The sequence below is a fragment of the Neovison vison genome, chromosome 10 (assembly GCF_020171115.1).
Source record: "Neovison vison isolate M4711 chromosome 10, ASM_NN_V1, whole genome shotgun sequence".
Taxonomy (NCBI): domain Eukaryota; kingdom Metazoa; phylum Chordata; class Mammalia; order Carnivora; family Mustelidae; genus Neogale; species Neogale vison.
The window spans coordinates 49567633-49586845 of NC_058100.1; the positions used below are offsets into that span (position 1 = coordinate 49567633).

The 19213-nt window shown below is 38.3% G+C and overlaps 1 protein-coding gene across 2 annotated transcripts in view; it reads left to right on the forward strand.

Annotated features, from left to right (window-relative positions):
• DHX9 (DExH-box helicase 9) overlaps positions 1-19213 on the forward strand; it is a 50842-nt gene that overhangs the window by 5793 nt on the left and 25836 nt on the right. The window contains exons 4-12 of one of the 2 annotated variants that reach the window (XM_044267261.1): positions 10709-10823; positions 11806-11918; positions 12537-12685; positions 15022-15068; positions 16785-16921; positions 17224-17313; positions 17401-17562; positions 17711-17788; positions 18593-18784. In XM_044267261.1, coding sequence (XP_044123196.1) covers positions 10709-10823; positions 11806-11918; positions 12537-12685; positions 15022-15068; positions 16785-16921; positions 17224-17313; positions 17401-17562; positions 17711-17788; positions 18593-18784 — 1083 coding nt within the window. Of the gene's footprint in view, positions 1-10708; positions 10824-11805; positions 11919-12536; positions 12686-14103; positions 14201-15021; positions 15069-16784; positions 16922-17223; positions 17314-17400; positions 17563-17710; positions 17789-18592; positions 18785-19213 lie in introns of those variants that run through there. The other variant, XM_044267262.1, reaches the window with a different exon arrangement.

Below are 19213 nucleotides of genomic sequence, written 5' to 3' on the forward strand. Positions count from 1 at the left end.
GAATTTGCTGAGATTCATAGTAAATCTATGTCTTTTACCAAACTTGGGGAATCTTTGGCTGTTATTTTTTCAAATATTTTTGCTTCCTTTGTTCTCTTCTCTGACTTTTGGGACTCATATGGTAAACTTTTGTGTATTATCCCAAAAGTCTCTGAGGCTCTTTATTTTTCTTTCTGTTCTTCAGAGTGAATGACTTCTGTTGCTTATCTTCAAGTTCATGGGTTATTCTCTCTCAACTCCCTTTTGCTCTTGTCAGTCCATCCAGTGAATTTTTTATTTCATATATTGTCTTTCTTGTTTCCAGAATTAACAGGTGGTGGTGGTTGTTTGTTTGTTTTTAAAGAGATTTTCTCTGGTGGCATTTCTTACTGTTTCATTCATTATAAGCATGTGTTCATAATACGAATGAATTTTACATCATTGAGCGTAGTTATAATAGCTGTGTTAAAATTCTTTTTTTTTTTTTTTTAAGATTTTATTTATTTATTTGACAGAGAGAGATTACAAGTAGGCAGAGAGGCAGGCAGAGGTAGAGAGAGGAGGAAGCAGGCTCCCTGCTGAGCAGAGAGCCCGATGCGGGCCTCGATCCCAGGACCCTGAGATCATGACCTGAGCCGAAGGCAGCGGCTTAACCCACTGAGCCACCCAGGCGCCCCTCTTTCCTTCTTTTTGAAACAGTGATATTTTTCTGTAAGTCCCTTAAGGTATCAACATTTTTTGAGTTCCACCCCTGGCTTTGAGTTAACTGATCCTTTCTTTTCCTTCTGGTCTGCTATTTAACCCCTCTAGTGTGATTTTTTTTTTTTTTTTCAGTCCAGTTACTATATTTTTTTCATTCTCTGTGACTTCTCTAATTGGTACTTTCTTATATTTTCCATCTCTTTGTTGAAGTTCTGTGTTCATACATTCTTCTCCCCAGTTTGGTGAACATCTTTATGACCGTAATTTTAAAGTCTTTATCAGATAAATTACATAGTTCCATTTCATCAAGGTTTTATCTGTTTCTTTCATTTGAAATATATTCTTGTTTCATTTTGTTTATGTTGGTTTCTACTTCTCCCAATTCTTGAAGGAGTGGCCTCACGTAGGAGATGAACTTTTTGTTTAAGCCCCAACCTAGCTCTTTGCTGTTTCTTTCTTTCTTTTTTTTTTTTTTTTAAGATTTTATTTATTTATTTGACAGACAGAGATCACAGGCAGGCAGAGAGGCAGGCAGAGAGAGAGGAGGAAACAGGCTCCCTACTGAGCAGGGAGCCTGATGCGGGGCTTGATCCCAGGGCCTGGGATCATGACCTGAGCTGAAGGCAGAGGCTTTAACCCACTGAACCACCCAGGCGCCCCTCTTTGCTGTTTCTTAAACGTCTGTGCTTGTCCAAGCTGATCTGTTGTATTTTTAATAGCTCCTAGTAGTTAAGGATGTGCCCAGAGAGTAGGATCTCAGCACCTAGATTCAGGCAGACTAGAAGCCTGACCCTCAGGCAGTAGCTTTTAAAAGTATGTGACTATATATATATGGTTCTGAGGTGCCAAAAGCATAAGCCCTGCTGGCCACCAGAGCCAGGTAATCTAGAAGTGTTCCCTGGGCAGCAGTTGCAAATATTTGGGCTCCAGATGAGTGTATAATTTCCTTTTTTTGGGATACACCAATAAGCTAGAAGAAGGCAGAGGAAGATCACCAAGATGACATCTATAGTGTATGTTCCTTCAGAGCAGCTGCATAGGCAGTGTGTGTCAAACTTGAAGCCTGCCTCTGTCTCACTGTACAGTTCCTGGTGTTGGTAACCTGCCAAGAACTGTTGCTCCAGTTGACATAGTCCCATGGGACTTTGCATTCCCAAGAATGCAAGCCCCTCTGGCCCTCCCAGAGCCAGGTGATTGAGGGCATCCCTGGATGTTAGCTGCAAAAAGCAGATGGATGTAAAGCTTTCATTCAGGAGACACTGGCACTCTGGAACACAGAGGGAGATAGCACGTTCCCTCAGAGGTCTCTGGAAAGGATAAGAGTCAGCCCCTAGGTGCCTGTTTGATTAGAAGCCTGCTCTTCAGACCACAGTCATGATAATGAGCTACAAATAGGCCTCCTTCACAGAAAGACAGCTCCTGGATCTCTTCCCTCTTCCTGTGGCATGGGTATGATAGCTGTTTAAAGAGCTATCTTCAGTAAACACGGTATAACATATACACTTGTCAGATCACTGTTATACACCAGAAACTAATATACATCATATGTTGACTGTACTAAAAAAATTAATAGGAAAAAAGAATGCTTTCTCCATTGGTTATAGTCTTGTGGGACCCAGGAGTGTAAGCACACTGGCCATCTGAGCCAGGCAAAGTAGAGGTGTCCCTTGGCAGCCGTCATGAAATTTGGAGCCACAGACAGGTTCTTGAGCTCCTTTCTTTCTTTCTTTCTTTTTTTTTTTTTTTTAAAGATTTTATTTATTTTTTTGACAGAGAGAAATTACAAGTAGATGGAGAGGCAGGCAGAGAGAGAGAGAGAGGGAAGCAGGCTCACTGCTGAGCAGAGAGCCCGATGCGGGACTCAATCCCAGGACCCTGAGATCATGACCTGAGCCGAAGGCAGCGGCTTAACCCACTGAGCCACCCAGGCGCCCTCTTTCTTTCTTTTTCTTTAAAAGGTTTTGTTTATTTATTTGACAGAGAGAGAGAGAGTCAAGACACTGTGAGAGAGGAAACAAGCAGGGGGAGTGGGACAGGGAGAAGCAGACTTCCAGAGGAGCAGGGAGCCTGATGCAGGACTCAATCCCAGGGCCCTGGGATCATGACCTGAGCCCCCAAGGCAGATGCTTAACAGCCAAGCCACCCAGGCGCCCCTGAACTCCTTTTTTTTTTTTTTCCCCCTGAACTCCTTTTTAAAGGGTAATGCTGGTTATTACAGTCCTGTGTGAGAGGAACACAAGCTTCCCTGGCCTCCAGAGCTAGGTGATAAAGAGGCATCCCCTGTGCAGCGGTCCCCAAAATTGGGGCACCACACACATGTAAACCTTCTTTTCTAGGAGTTACTGGTGCTGTGAAGCATGAAAAGATAGTTCCCACTGGTCTCCATTCCTGGGTAGTGTTCCAGCAGACTTCTAGATGTGTTTTTAAAGTAGATGCCTGTGCCTTGGCCCAAGATTTTAATATAAGCTGGTGTCTCCTTCACTTTAAGTGTGGGTTCAGTTGGCTGCTTCTGTGCTGGACCTTGGGACAGGGGACTCCAAGCACATAAGCACTTTCAGAGGCTTTTTACAGATTGCTGCCATGTGGGTCTCGGAATATAAACTCTGTTGGTTTTTAAAATTAGGTGTTCTGGACACTTGTTTCAAGTGTATATATTAAATTTTGAGGGTTGAATTCTTTGCTCATCAGGGAGGAGTTCCAGATTGAGTTCCCACCTGGCTGTGGGTTGCCACATCTGAAGTGGGGTTTATGGCAAGATCGCTCCAGCTTCCTACCGGGTGGGGTAGGATGTGTGGGGTTTTTTTTGTTTTTTTTTTTCTTAAAAGATTTTATTTATTTATTTGACAGAGATTACAAGTAGGCAGAGAGGCAGACAGAGAGAGCAGATCATGACTCTGGGATCATGACCTGAGCTGAAGGCAAGGGCTTTAATCCACTGAGCCACCCAGGCGCCCCAGGATGTGTTTTTTGATGTGTTTTTTTTCCCCTTCTTTGCCTGATACGTAGTCATTATCACTCAGCTAGCTTTTAGATTTTTTTTTAATTTCAGAAACTTTGCATATGTATCTGTAGACTCAGTGTGTCTGTGAGGAAGTAGGTTCAGGATCTTCCTATATCACTATCTTGAACCAGAATGCTTGGTAGCCTAAAAAAATAATAGTTTAACTTGATATAGATTTCTTCTGTTATTTAGTAAATGGAATATTTCTTTACGATGTTCACTCGATTTTTTTTTTTTTTTTTGAGAGAGAGAGAATGTGTGCACGTAAATGGGGTGGGGGCAGGGAGCAGAGGGAGAGAATCTTAAGTTTAGTTAGCCCGGAGCCTGATATGGGCCTCTGTCTCACAACCCTGAGATCCTGACCTGAGCTGAAATCAAGAATTAGATGCTTAACCAGCTGAACCACCCAGGCGCACCTAATTTTCTTCATTTGAGTTGTGTGTTGATTTATTTATCAGCTCATGTTTTATTAATTAGGTATATTATGTATATAAGTTCTAGACTTAAATGCTTTTACAGTGTTTAATACATACTAATTACAGAAATTTTGCAGAACATACAAATTGTAAAGAAGGCAGCATGAATGAATTATGTTATTGCCAATAGTTTTGTTTTTGCTTTGATATTTATTTATTTATTTATTTATTTGTTAGAGAGTGCACATGCCTACAAGCAGGCAGAGGCAGAAAGAGGAAAGCAGGCTCCCCGCTGAGCAAGGAGCCAGATGTGGGACTTGATCCCAGTACCCTGGGATCATGACCTGAGCCAAAGGCACTAGCTTAACCAACTGAGGCAGCTTAATCAACTGAGCCACCCAGGTGTCCCTGCTTTGATTTAAATGTGAATTTTAATTGATAAAATACATGTTGCATATACTATTTTATAACGTGTTTGTTTCACTTCATGTAGTACATTTTTCAGATCATTAGATTTTCCTTAGAGCCAAGGTTATATACTACCATACACTTTTAATACCCTCTTCTTTTTTAATACCAGTAGACTTAACAATGTTTCAGGTATAAAATATGATTCAGCAGTTTCATAACATCACTTAGTGGTCATCAGGACAAGTGTACTCCTTTACCCCATCACCTCTTTTCACCCATCCCCCCCCCTCTGGTAATCATGAGTTGGTTTTCTGTAGTTAAGAGTCTCTTCTGGGGGCGCCTGGGTGGTTCAGTCAATTAAGTAAGTGTCTCTCTTCAGCTCCTGTCATGATCTCAGCATACTGGGATTGAGCCCACATCGGGCTCCCTGTTCAGCAGGGAGTTTGCTTCTCCGTCTTCCTCTGCCCCACTTTACCCCTCTTGTGCTTTCTGCCTCTCACGCTCTCTGTCTCAAATTAATCTTCCAAAAAAAAAAAAAATCTGTTTTTTTGGTTGTGTCCCCCTCCCCTTTTTATCCTTTGCTCATTTATTTTGTTTCTTAAATTCCACATACAGAATTTTTTCTGTATCTCTGCTATTGCCATTTTAATTACTGTATGTTGTAGAACTCCTTTGATTGATTTTGTTGGGGGGATCTCTGCGTCTTCTGGATCTAGATATCCGTGGCCTTTCCCAGATTAGGAAAGTGTTTAGCTGTTATTTCTTCAAGTAAATTTTCTGCCCCCTTTTCTCTCTGGGATCCCTGTAATGTGAATGTTACTTCTGCTTGATGAAGTCACTGAGTTCCCGGAGTCTCTCCTCATTTTGCATAATATTTTTTTCGCTGATTTGTTCTCCTTGATTACTTTGCATTACTCTGTCTTGTTCATTGATTTGTTCCTCTGCTTCTTCCAGCCTATTCCATCAAGTGTATTTTTAGTATATGTGCTGCCAAAGCGAGCACCATCAAGTGTATTTTTAATTTCATTTATTGTGTTCTTCATCTCTGATTGGTTCTTTAGGTTTTCTGTCTTTCTTAAGGGTTCTCACTGATGTCCTCCACTCTTTTCTCAAGTTCATTGAGTATCTTTTTTTTTTTAATCATTGAGTATCTTTATGATCATTACTTTAAAGTCTCGATCAGACATGCTACTTATATCTGTTTTGTTTATGTCTCTTGCTGTGGTTTCCTCCTGTTTCATTTGTGACCTACTTCTCTGAGTCCTCATTTTGCCTACCTCTGGTCTGTTTCTTTGTGTTTGGAAAGTCAGCTACATCTTTTGATCTTGAAAGTAGTGGGCAGAATATGCCCTTTTAATAAGGTGGCACTGGCCCTTCTCCACAGGGGATGTGCAGCCATCATGGAGACCGAGCTGGCTGGGGCTGTTCCACAAAGTGTCTGGAGGCAGGTGGTTAATACCCTTTTTGCCTCTACCTTCATCTTCAGTTGATCAAGAAATATGAAAAAGAAAATCCTTCCTGTTTAGTTCAGGCTGATGTCACAAAGTACCATAGACTGGTGGCTTATAAACAACGGAAACATCCTCACACTCCAGGAGGCTGGAAAGTGTAAGATCTAGGTTCTGGCTGATTTAGTGTCTGGTGAGAGCACACTTCCTGGTTCATGAAAGGCGCTCTCACTATATCCTCACCTGGTAGAAAAGGTAGGAGAACTCTTTTTTTTTTTTTTTAAGCCACCATTTCCTTTTATGGGGCCCCCCTTGTGACCTAATCGCTTCCCAAAGGCCCCACCTCCTAATACTATCACATTGGAGTCTAGGATTTCAAAATACTAATTTTGGGGAGACAGGAGCATTCCGTCATAATACCTAATGTCACTGAAAACCAGGAAGTTATCCCTCAAGACGAAGAAGTTTATGGCAAAAGAGAATGAGGTAGATCGAGCAGGATTTTGGACCTGGAGTGGGCAAGGTGGTAGAAAGGAGGACAAGTCATCACTAGTGTTGCCCACAGTTTTGTTTTTTCCTGGGATTTGGCTATTGGGACTGTCCCTATAGTATAAGCTGTACTTCGCCTTCACAGTCCTAACCTTGGAAGAGCACTGTGCTTCATGTTACATGTTATCTGTATAAAATCTTTCAATCAGAAAGATTGAAAGTAAAGACTTGAGTAAAGCTATACCAGGCAAATGAAGTACAAAATAAAAGTAGCAGTGTAAATATCAAAATAATCTTCAAGGAAGAAAGCAGAAAAGACAAATACTAGTTCACAGTATATACCTATCTACCTAATATTAGAAATGCTAATGTGTATATTGACACAACTAAAATTGTAATGTGAGAAAGTAGCAAAAAATCCTAAACATAAGGAAATTTAAACACTTGGTTCTAAATGAAAATTATAAATTATGGACTATTTAGGTAACAATGTCAAAACTCTGGAAGGCCAAAGGAATTATCATTTAGTCAAAGGAAATATCAAATACTTTCATTACTGCACAAGAAATAGTTTTTTAGATTAGTAAATGGATAATTTTTTTTTTAAACTGGTAATTTTCAACTCAGGAAGATAAAACAGCAGGCAGAAATTAATAGAGATAAAATGAGAAATTATAGAATTAAAAATAAAATTGATGAGTAAAAATCTTAAGTAACTGTAAAAGATAAATAGTCCATCCTAAGTCTAAGAAAATTGTAAATAACTGTAGATTCATAGTCCTGTATCAAAAACCCATGTGGTAAGACAGATTTGAGAATTCCAAATTTTTAATATTTTAGAGAAGTAATATGGTACACATGCCGTTATCTTATAATACCTCCAGCAAATCTGAAGCAAAATCTGATAATCTTTCTTGCTGTGTCATGTTAATGAGTTCTTAAGAGAAAAGTAACTGTCTACTCAGTGGTTGACCTAATACAGGTTTAAAACAAGCATTTGCGGGGTGCTTGGGTGGCTCAGTCAGTTAAGCATCTCCCTTCTGCTCTGGTCATGATCTCAGGGTTCTGGGATCAAGCCCCACCCCCACGTGGGACTCCGTGCTCAGCAGGGAGTCTGCTTCTCCCTCTCCCTGCACCCCTCCCCCCAGTTCATGCATGCATGAGTGTGGTCTTTCATAAATCTTTTTTTTTTTTTTAAATTTGATAAAATTAAATACTTATTACCAATAAAGAACTTAGGAAGTGGAGTAGAAAAGTACTTCTTGACATGTTGAAAAATATCATAAAAAAAAAAAAAGTAGGTGTGCCTGGCTGGCTGAGTTGTTGGACCATACAACTCTTGATCTCGGGGTGCTGAGTTTGAGCCCCATTTGGATGTAGAGGTACCTTAAAAATAAACTCTTAAAAAATAATTAAAGGGCGCCTGGGTGGCTCAGTGGGTCGGTCATGATCTCAGGGTCCTGGGATCAAGTCCCGCGTCGGGCTCCCTGCTTGGCGGGGAGCCTGCTTCCCTCTCTCTGCCTGCCTCTCTGTCTACTGTGGTCTCTCTGTGTCAGATAAATAAATAAAATCTTTTTTAAAAAATTAAAAATATATTAAACACTGTACTAAAAGCAGGTCATAGAGCAGTGCTGTTCAAAATGTTAGGTGGTCATAAATACATAAATGCATGCACATTTGGAAATATTAATGGAATTTTTGTACAAAAATTGTTTCCAGTGGATTAGGGGAAAGAAAGGTAATATGGTACACATAATTCTTCATTGCAGATAGTTTGAGATGCATTGAACTAGGGGAATTTCTGTAAAGTTAAGACCAATCATATCACCACCAATGCTGTAAATAAAAAAATAAGAGGGATATGTAATATAAGAGGAAAAAATGAAGTGTAAATATTATAAAGAAAAGGAAAAAATCCTGTTCACTGTAATAATGAAAATTACAAAGAATCTTTAAGAGTATATAGTTTGTGGGGCGCCTGGGTGGCTCAGTGGGTTAAAAGTCTCTGCCTTCCGCTGAGGTCATGGTCCCAGGGTCCTGGGAGCGAGTCCTGTATTGGGCTCCCTACTCATTGTGGAGTTTGCTTCTGCCTCTCCCTTGCTCCTTCTCTTGCTCTTACTCACTCTCTCAAATAAATAAAATCTTAAAAAAAAAAAAGAAAAAAATTAATTAAAAAATAATTGCTGAAAAATAGCCAAGAGTAGTAAGTGGTCTGCATATTAATAAAGAATTTTAATTATTGTAAGATTATAGTAATTATATTTACATGACACTATATCCAAAATGAAATAGATGAAAATAATGCAGAACAGGTCCTGGACATTTTTTGGTAGAAAGGCCATTTTTTGGTAGATATCACAGGCAAAAACTAGATTGGATTACAGAAGCAAAAACAAAATGCCTTTTTGGGCAGTAAGCTTTTACAAAGTGAAAAAAGTAAAAGGACAACAGAAATTATTTACAACTTGTATGACAAAGAGTGAAGTAGGAAGTGATGTGATTTAAAGCTTGGGCTGAATTAGCTTGAGGTCGAAGAGATACTACCTTCACGGAGGCCAGCAAGGCAACAGACAGGCTACTCCTAAAATTGAGTTTGTAGTGGTAGGCAGAAAATTGAAGGTTCCCCTTTCTTCTGTCACAGAGACTCTTCGTTTTCGTAGCTCTGGCTCCCAAGCTCAATATGTACAACAAGATACTCAAGAAATAATTAAATTAAACTGTAGGTGGGTAAAAGGAAATTGAGCTCAGAAACATTCATTAGGCCTGGAAAAAAGAGGAATTAGACAGGTGTTTAGATCTTTACCTGTGTGGTTTTTCTCAGGTTAACTGAATTTGAGTATCTGGGCCACTGTGCTGAGTACCATAAGTGATAGAAAGGCCATGGGCAGGCTGGAGACTGTCTTCTGATCAGGAAGGAGTCATTGATAGTTTTTGGAGAGAATACTGTGATCAAAAGCCTTTGAGATGGGGCGCCTTGGTGGGTCAGTTGGTTAAGCGGCTGCCTTTGGCTCATGTCATGATCGTGGGTCCTGGGATCCTCCCACTGAGCAGGGAGCCTGCTTTTCTCTCTCCTCCTGTCTCCTGCTCCCTCTGCTTGTACCTGTCTCTGACAAATAGAATCTTAAAAAATAAATAAATAAAAAGAAAATGTTGATGCCTTTTGACCCAGGAATTTCACTTAAGCAAATCTTTCCTGAAAAGAATAAGCCAACATAAAGTACAGAGGGTTTATGGCAGTGTTTTATAATTTAAGATTGGCTACAAGCTAAATGTTCAACAACATGGTATTGCTAGAGTTATATGTACTACATCCATACAGTGCAGTAATAAGTCATTAAAATTCATGTAGATTATTAATCTTTAAAGAAGTAGAAGATGTGGAATGCCTGGGTGTCTCAGTCAGTTAAGCATCTGCCTTCAGCTCAGGTCATAGAGCCCCCACATGGGGCTCCCTCCTCAGTGGGGAGGCTGCTTCTCCCTCTCCCTCTTCCTCTGCCTTCCCCCCCCATCCTTACAGGTGTGTGCATGTGCGCTCCCTCACCTCTAGTGTGTTCTCTCAGATAAATCTTTTTTTAAAAAGTAGATGTATACTATTTTACATCTTGGATGTGGCATTCTCTCTGGAAATATCTCCTCTTTGTACTCTTCATTGTTGTCCTCACTTTTCCATATCTCTCTTCATTTATGTGTGGTTTTGCCAGTTCACTTTATTTAAATAGTGATTTTGCACAGTCCCCTATTTCTCTCTCCTTCATTTTTTTTCTGTAGTAGTGTATCATACTTGACATATTATATGTTTATTCATTATTTAGTTCTGTAAGAATTAGAATATAGCTATTTGAATATAGTTCTAAGTACAGAATATCTGTCTCTTTTGTTCATTTTATTCTTAGTATCCAGAATAGTGTTTACTCTATAGAAGGTTCCTAACAGATCCTTCTTGAATGTGGAATTTATTTATAAAGCTACTAAGTGGAAAAACGTTAACTATACACCATAAACCAACCCCACTTTTTGTGGAAAACTGTGTTTGCTTACACATTACACATATAAAATCTCCAGGTGGAGAAGTACGAGTAATTTTTACTACCCTTATTCTTTTCTGCCTCAAATAAGAGCATAATAGTTTATAAACATTGAAAACAAAGATGTTAATATTATGGGGTTAAGAACGGGTCACACATGGACTTTAAGTATAAGAACAGATGCTAGTCCCTGTGAGGGTAAAATTACTGATCCTGCCTTGATGTTTCCTCTTGCAGGTAGCACCTCCTCCACCCCCACTTACTGATACACCTGACGGCACAGCAACTCCTGCTGGAGGTTTACCCACAACCATGGGAGGGCCTCTTCCTCCACATTTGGCTCTTAAAGCAGGTAAGGGGTTTGATTGTGTGTGTATGATGCGGTAAGATACACGTGATCCTTCTTGGTCTTCATCTCTTTCTCATTTGGATAGGAAGATAACTACATTGAACTCTTAATGTTGAGACAACCGAGGGCCTTCATAAATTTTGCAAATACCAACAGTGATTTCTCATACAAAGTGTAATGTAGCTTAATTCCTTACTTTCATTAGCTTTTACTAATTTTTATTTCTGGATAGATTTTGCTCTAGGGCTAGAACATTTGATTAAAGGGTCTTATTTACTGCCCTTTCTTGTTTCTAGCTTATTTCTACCAAATATATTGTAGACATACACTTTGTGCATCCAAGGTGTTACTGAATTCTGTATATTATCAAAGCTTTTCTTGGTCTGCCCCAGTATAGGATAGATTAAGTTGGATCTTGGTCAAGTTACTTAAGTCTTAGATTCAGTATTTATGAAATGAGATTAACAGTAGTATTTATTTCATAAGATTGTTGGAATAAATTTTTTAAAAAGCATGTCATAGACTCAGTAGAGTTAATAATCAGGCAGTATTAGGTATCTTTAGTTACTCTGCTTTCTTACCAATGTTCAACATTTTCTTAAACCTTTTCAGCTTCTTATCCCTATCACTAGTGCTAACAGGTTTCTCTCAAGGTCCTATTTAGGAAGGAAGCAGTTTGAACAAATTTAATCAGCTATCAAGTTTAATCAACTTAAAAAAAATGTATGCTAGATTGTCAGTCACTTATGATCATTGCTAGTAGCTCCCCTCTACATACCAGCCTTGAGATTATCAATTTAGACCTATATTTCAGTCATGAAACACTTTTCAAGAAAGTCATGAAGATTTGAGGCACATTTCCAAATAATTGAAACTTGGGCTTTCTAGTTACCAGATTGCCAAAATCTAAAAATAATGTTTAAAATATTTAGGTTCTTCCTACAGTTCGATGCATTAAGAGAACAATTATTTTCTTTCCTTACAGAAAATAATTCTGGAATTGGGGCCTCTGGTTATGGTCCTCCCGGGCCCACCTGGGATCGAGGGGCCAACTTGAAGGATTATTATTCAAGAAAGGAGGAACAAGAAGTACAAGCGGTAAGGCTATCATTATCACCCTTTGTGACATACCCAGGATTGTCCCTTACTACCTGGTTCACTGCAAGACTTAAGATATTCACAGCTTAATAATTTGGTGATTCTTCTAAGTCATTGAGGCTTCTTACTCACCCAAGACAACATAAACCTAAGCTACCCATTAAATCTGGTCTCTAGAATTGCCTGTGAAACAACGGGTATATTTATTGTGGTAGAATGTGTCCTCATCTGTGTTACAGGAAATTGTAATTACCTTAGTAAACCTTATTTTATGAGCATTTAAAAATGTCTTCATAAATATATATTAATATATTATAGTCCTATATTACAATTATTTATTAATTATATATTATAATTACATTTATTATATAAATATATTAATATAATAATAAAATATATTAAATATACAATACATTATCTAATAACTTGTTTGTACAATGGGATCACCAGATGCAGCAAAAACTAGTTCTGCTCAATTTTGTCTAGGAATAGAAGCATTAAAAATAGTTTTTTATTATAAAGGATGGTACAAAGAAGGTATTTTTAATAAATTTCTGTACCTTAGATAGGCATAACTAAAAGTAATGCAGCCAAATTTAATTATCATTGATTCAACAGACTTTAGAGTCAGAAGAAGTGGATTTAAATGCTGGGCTTCATGGAAACTGGACGTTGGAAAATGCTAAGGCTCGTCTGAACCAGTATTTCCAAAAGGAAAAGATCCAAGGAGAATATAAGTACACCCAAGTGGGTCCTGATCACAACAGGTTTGCTTGTTTCAGTCTTTTCCTTCTGTAGTAAGTTAGGATTGTTTTGTATAGTCATTGTTCTATTTTTGTATGTGTTACCTGATACAGTTTGTGGATTAGCATTGAATTGTGAAGATACTTTGCATAAGAAAAAGTATCATTGATTTGTAATTAGTAGTTTACCATGATTTTCATTTACGAGGAGGATTTTAGAAGTTCTGTGAAAGTCTGCTGTTTGTGTTGCTAGACTTCTAAGGTTCTCATTTGTATCTGAAAGGCAAAAATCATAGCTTCAAGTGGTGGTTTATTCCTGATTTAAAAAGCAGCCTGAGGTGGTGAGTTTATTCAGTGTGGTATTGTTGAAGTAGTTAAAAGGATTATTTCTGTAATGGGTCACGTTAGATACTTGTCTTCTAAAGTCACAGGTAGAGGGCCTTGCATCTAGATCCAAATTTTCCTTTTGTTTTGGAAAGTTGCCAGCACTGAAGAGTTCTGTTGTGATGTTGAAGGACTTATTGTAAAGCTGAAGGATAGCTTTAGTCTTTGTATGTGAGTTCATTAGCTTACTTTTGTTCTGTTAAATATGTAAAACTGAACATAAAGGGAGGTCTTGTAACAGTTGACAGTATGTTTCTCAGCCTGCTTGCTATTCTTCCTGAGAGCATTCCAGGGTGTAGTAATTATTACTCCCAGGAAGGCTCATACGGATTAGACGCTTCTGGGGGCACTATATTTTTATTGGAAGAGAAAGAAGGCTATAGTGGAAACCTTCTGGATGATTTAATTTGCTGTCCTTTATTTATTTGAAATTATTCAAAATACATTAAAAGTATTTTCCTTGAAAATCAGTGTTCTCCCTTTGATGCATCTAGTAATCCTAAAATAATTATGACTAAAATAAAACTTAAATGCTGTGGTCAAAATGATGTTCTGAGCATGGTTCCCCCTGCTTCCTGTTTGTTCAGTCCTGAATTCTCAAATACTTAATTTGACATCAGATTTTTTAAAACCCTTGGAGGTTATAAAGGATCCATTTGTTTATTTTTCTTTAATATTTTGTCCTTCTGAACTGATTAAGCTTATTAGTAGCACTTGGTGACTTTAAAAACAAATAAAATGTCTCTGAAGCTTGTTATAAATTGTTTTGATACCAATATCTTATCATTGACTCTTGATAGAAAAAGAATTGAAGAATTCAGGATATGACAATGAGGGAGGCAAAGACAATTGGGGGAGCTAGGACAGCATGTCCTTGTATGTCCTTTATTTAAAGGCATAACAGACAGCAACACCAGAGGTCTGTGTTCATACACACATGTGCTGCTGCTTAGGCTGAACTAAGCAATCACATGGAAAACTATTGTAAACTGATTTCTGGTGTCGCTGTTCCCCCTAGGTGGAGGAGAATGAGATTGAGTGCTGACTTTAAGCCTGGCTGAGAAACATACTGTCATCGGTGTCATTAATGAAAGGGTGGATGTTGTTCCCCTGAAAGCCAGTGGCCTTTGACCCCTGAAGCCCCTGTGCCTGAAGGTCAGTTCACAAGAGGTATAGGAAGGAGTCTAACATTTATTTTTTCTTAAGCCTTACCTAACCTTTTATTCACAGCACAAAGTCAAGGCTAGAATGTACCTGAGCAGTGGAAGGATCAGAAAGCATATAGTTTTCAAAGGACAGTTGTTTTATTGAAACTGAATTCATCCCCTAGAATCTGCTAGCCATTTAGGCTCTAATTTCCAAAAATATTTTGTTCCCTGGTTTAAGTAAGTGTGATACCAATAAGCTAAGTTTTTTTGTTATCAAGGGCTGCTTCCAACTGCAGGCAGATACCAGACCCGTGCCTCAGGAGCCACAGATACATGCATAGTGTTCGTATGTTCATGTGTATGTGTGCATGCGTGCATATATTTAGCTTATTTTAGCAGATTAAAGTCCTTAGTGAGTGGCCCATGCAAAGCAATCTTAAAATAATCACAACTATAATTTTAAAGAATTTGGGGCCTGTGGTATTTTTTGGCCCCAGGCTTAATGGAAATTTCCTTTTCATTGAATGTGTTCTAGCTATTGAGACCGCAACCTCTGGAGTAAGTAAACACAATCTAAAACCTTAACATTTTCTTTTCGTGAACAGTTGGCTTGTCAACTTAGATTATAGTTGTCTCGTACCATGTTGTACAGTATTTGAAGTTCACATATACTTGATTCGTTCTAGGACTGAGCAGAAATAAGTGTTTACAGTGGTTTTTTGCTGTGACTTGCCTAAGCAGTTGGAAAGCCTGCCTGATTTGGGAGTCCTGGATTTAGTAATTTCTAACAGTAAAATTCCTAACCTTGTTTTGTATATGTTGTTACAGGAGCTTTATTGCAGAAATGACCATTTATATCAAGCAGCTGGGCAGAAGTAAGTGTTACTGCTTCCCTGATACTCTGTCTTATATAGTGGAGTAATACATTAAAGTTTTCAGCCACATATATAGTCTTTATTAATTGAAAGGGTGTTTTAGAATATTAGTAGTTATATGAATTAGAGGGCCTAATTTCCCAGTTTGCAGGTAAAAAAAAAAAAAATCATGCTAGTATTATATTTCAAAGGGTAAGAGATGGTAGGTGGTAGGCTGCTCAGGAGTTTGCCAGTCAGAGAGCTCCAAAACATTTTTTTTTCTCTACCTAAATTTGTTCAGGGAGTTAAGTGAAATTTAGGAAGTAGAGTAGATGATAGCATTTGAAGCCCCATGGTGGATGTGTAGCTTTTAAGAATCTTAGAGGCAAGAAGAGGTGAAAAAGTTACCTTGAGGAAACAGGAATGGATTGGGGGTATTCATAAGGGAAATAAAAAGGCAAAGATAAAATTGTGTGTAATCTCTATTCTTAATAAGATTAAAGCGGGCAGTGTGTTACGCTTGAAAGTAAGGAACTAGCTTACTGGTTTTGTCACTAACATTGCTAGGACCCTGTTAACTTATCTGCAAATTGAGAGAAACAGCTTAAGATTCTTTTCAGTTTGAGAATTCTGCTACTAATACCTAAGGATTTAAATTTATAGTATATGAAAGATTTTCCTCATAAAATCAAACCTTCAAATGAATCGTTGAGAGCTGGAGTTGAATTTTTTTATCCTAGACTTTAAAAATAAGTTAGACTTTGAGTAGACGGGATGTGAAGGGAAGAGGATAAAGGCAGTCCAACCTGTTGTGCTGTTGATCTGACCTTCAAAATTAATTTGACTGAATTGGCTAGTAGGCCTAAAAGTATCTGCGCCCCTTTCTTACCTTGTCTGCTCGTAAAGCTGAATGATACTAGAGAAGAGACTTAGTATTGGCATTTTCTTTAATAAGAATTTGAGTAGTTGCTGGCTTCAGTCTGGTGCCAGGATCCCCAAATTAGAGGCCTCTGGCCAAATACAGTCCACTACCTGTTTCATATAACAAAATATTATTAGAACACAGCTACACTTGTTTGCTGATGTCAGGGGCTAGTGGCACACTTTGGTAAAAGGCCAGATTGTAAATATTCTAAGCTTTGCAGGTCACATGTACATAACCCATTGTTATTTTTGTCTTATTTTTTATAACCCTTTAAAAACATGGAAGCCGTTTTTAGTTCCTGGGCCCATAGTTTGTAAAACCCTAGTTTATGTGTTGTCTGTGGATGCTTCATGCTAGGCAGAGTTGGGCCGCTGTGACAGTACGTGGCCTGCCAAGCCTAAACTACTTAATATCTGATTCTTCGTAGAAGATTGCCAACTCCTGGCACTCAGTAACCACTTTGGACCCATTTCATTTCTTCCCTTGTTTTGCTTTTCAAAAGTTAAACTGCATTTTCTTTCTTTTAACACTAGGTGATGATAATGACAGCTTGGTTGAAATAGGTTTTCTGCTTTTATAATGTTTTGTCTGTATCTTAGTATCTGCTTGTAATCAAGATAGTTATTTAATTGATACGCTGTTTGTGGAATTATTTTTGGTTAGCAGTTAATGTGAAAAAGAACTTAGAGTATAACATACTCTGTAGTTCAGGGGCACTTTTGTATCTAAGCCCCTAGTTGCCTATGATTAGATGTTTCTTTAGTTGGATGATTTATCCTCTTCTTTTTAGTAATCCTGAACTTAAATTCTAGGGATTTTCGCACGTGAACATGGATCAAACAAAAAACTGGCGGCCCAGTCCTGTGCCCTGTCACTTGTCAGACAACTCTACCATCTTGGAGTAATTGAAGCTTACTCTGGACTTACAAAGAAGAAAGAAGGAGAAACAGTGAGTCTTTATACTTAGTAGCCCAGGGGGATATTTTAAGATTCAGTTTAGCTTTTGATTAGTATTTGTCTAAAGAAGTTATCTTACCTTAAGAAAGGGAAATGGCCCTACTCATCCGTAATCATCTCTCTGGCATGATAGAGTGGACAATGAGTAATCACTAGTCATTCTTACACGTTGAAGATGAACTTACTCCTTGACTTTAAGAATATTGTACTACATGCTCTTAATCCTGCTATAGTAGATTTGAGTAGTGTTCATGTATATGTTGCATAATTTTCATGGCTGTCCTTTTCCTGTAGGTGGAGCCTTACAAAGTTAACCTCTCACAAGATTTAGAACATCAGCTGCAAAACATCGTTCAGGAGCTAAATCTTGAGATCGTGCCCCCGGTAAGCATACAGTTAATTTAGTACACCTTTGTATTAAAAATTTGTAGTCCAACAAGCAACTGGTATTTTTTTCTTATTTTTTAATAGCCTGATGATCCTTTTATGCCTGTTGTGCTGAACCTTGGCAAATTGGCTCACTTTGAGCCATCCCAGCGACAAAACCAAATGGGTGTGGTTCCTTGGTCACCTCCACAATCCAATTGGAATCCTTGGACTAGTAGCAACATTGATGAGGGCCCTCTGGCTTATGTGAGTGCAGCATTGTTTTTGAGCTCAGACTCTTGTGTTTTATTTTTGAATATATTTCATTAAGATGTCCAGATTTTAAAAAATGTTTACAATGTGAAGCTAAGTTACGTGCATTTGTTTGACTGACCGTTGCCTTCTCATTTTACAGGCTACTCCAGAACAGATCAGTATGGACCTCAAGAATGAGTTAATGTACCAGCTGGAACAGGATCATGATTTGCCAGCAGTAAGTCAGTGAATTATTTAGACATATGGTGCCCAGAGCTTTAGAACTTTCTAGGTGTGGGCAGAGGAACTGAATAATATATTTTGCCCTTTCTAGGAAGTGGGTCCAAAGGTACTTATCAAACCTCTAATTGTAGTCACCTCTGAGGAGAATTATTTTTAAGTTAAGGGCCTGGGATTCTTAGTTAATGTAAATAGATTCGAGTAGTAACTTTTTGGCGGGGGGGGGGCATTTTTCACTATTTTTTGAGTAAAACAGCATTAAAATGTTGTAAGAAGGGGACTGTATATGGAACGTCCAGGGAGAAAAGAGGAAAACAAGAGTGTGGACAAGATCACAAGATAGATTCTTCAGAAATTCAGTGAAGAGAAGCAGTTCTTTTAGAGATAGAAATGTACATTGTTTTATGCAAAAATATATTTTGAGTATGAAGTTGGAGGAAAGAAATGTTTTTATGGAGATGAGATTTTTTAGGATTTTTTTTTCCATAATTTTTTATGGAGATGAGAAATTTTTTTAGGATAAAGACTTGCTCTTTTTATTAGAGTTGCTCCTAATGTATGTGTTGGTAAAACTTAGACTGCCATGGAGCTTTCCTAAAACAGATCTTAGGGGTACCCGGGTGGCTCACCTGGTTGGCCATCTGACTCTTGGTTTTAGTTTGGATCATGAGCTCGTGGTCTTGAGACTGAACCCTGTGTCGGGCTCTGTGCTCAGTGTGGAATCTACTTAAGATTCTCTCCCTCTGTCCTTCCCCTCCTCTCTCTCTCGCTTTCTCAAAAAAATTAATTAAAAAAAAAATAGATCTTACAGGAGAGAGAGTTGCTGCCTGTGAAGAAATTTGAAAGTGAAATTCTGGAAGCAATTAGTCAAAATTCAGTTGTCATTATCCGAGGCGCTACTGGATGTGGTAAAACCACACAAGTTCCACAGTTCATTCTAGATGACTTCATCCAGAATGACCGAGCTGCAGAATGTAACATTGTGGTAACTCAGGTAAGTAGTAAGCCAGCTTACAAGGTGTATGTCTGGTGTTGGTCGTTTGAGAAGTGGAAACACCTAGACGTCAGGTTATTTCTAATTCTTTGATTAACTCCCATTTGTAGCCACATTAGTCTCTTTAAAATTAAAAAAAAAAAAAATTTAAATCTTGTTCTAATTTCCTTCACTGATAAGCTGAACTGAACCATGTGAATGATTCTTTTTGTCTGGGCTAGAGGGAGTCTGCGAGCCTAGAATCAGACAAGACTGAGAATACTTTCTTCCCAGGTTCACGTGCAAATCTTGATCCTCTCCATTTTACCTTAAATCTCAGAGCAAGAGGGAAGCTAACAAAACAGTTAATTGTTGACTGACTAACTGAATGCTTAAAGCATGCCAGGTTCTGTTTTAAACAGTTGGTATTTTTTCAACTCTTGTAAATTT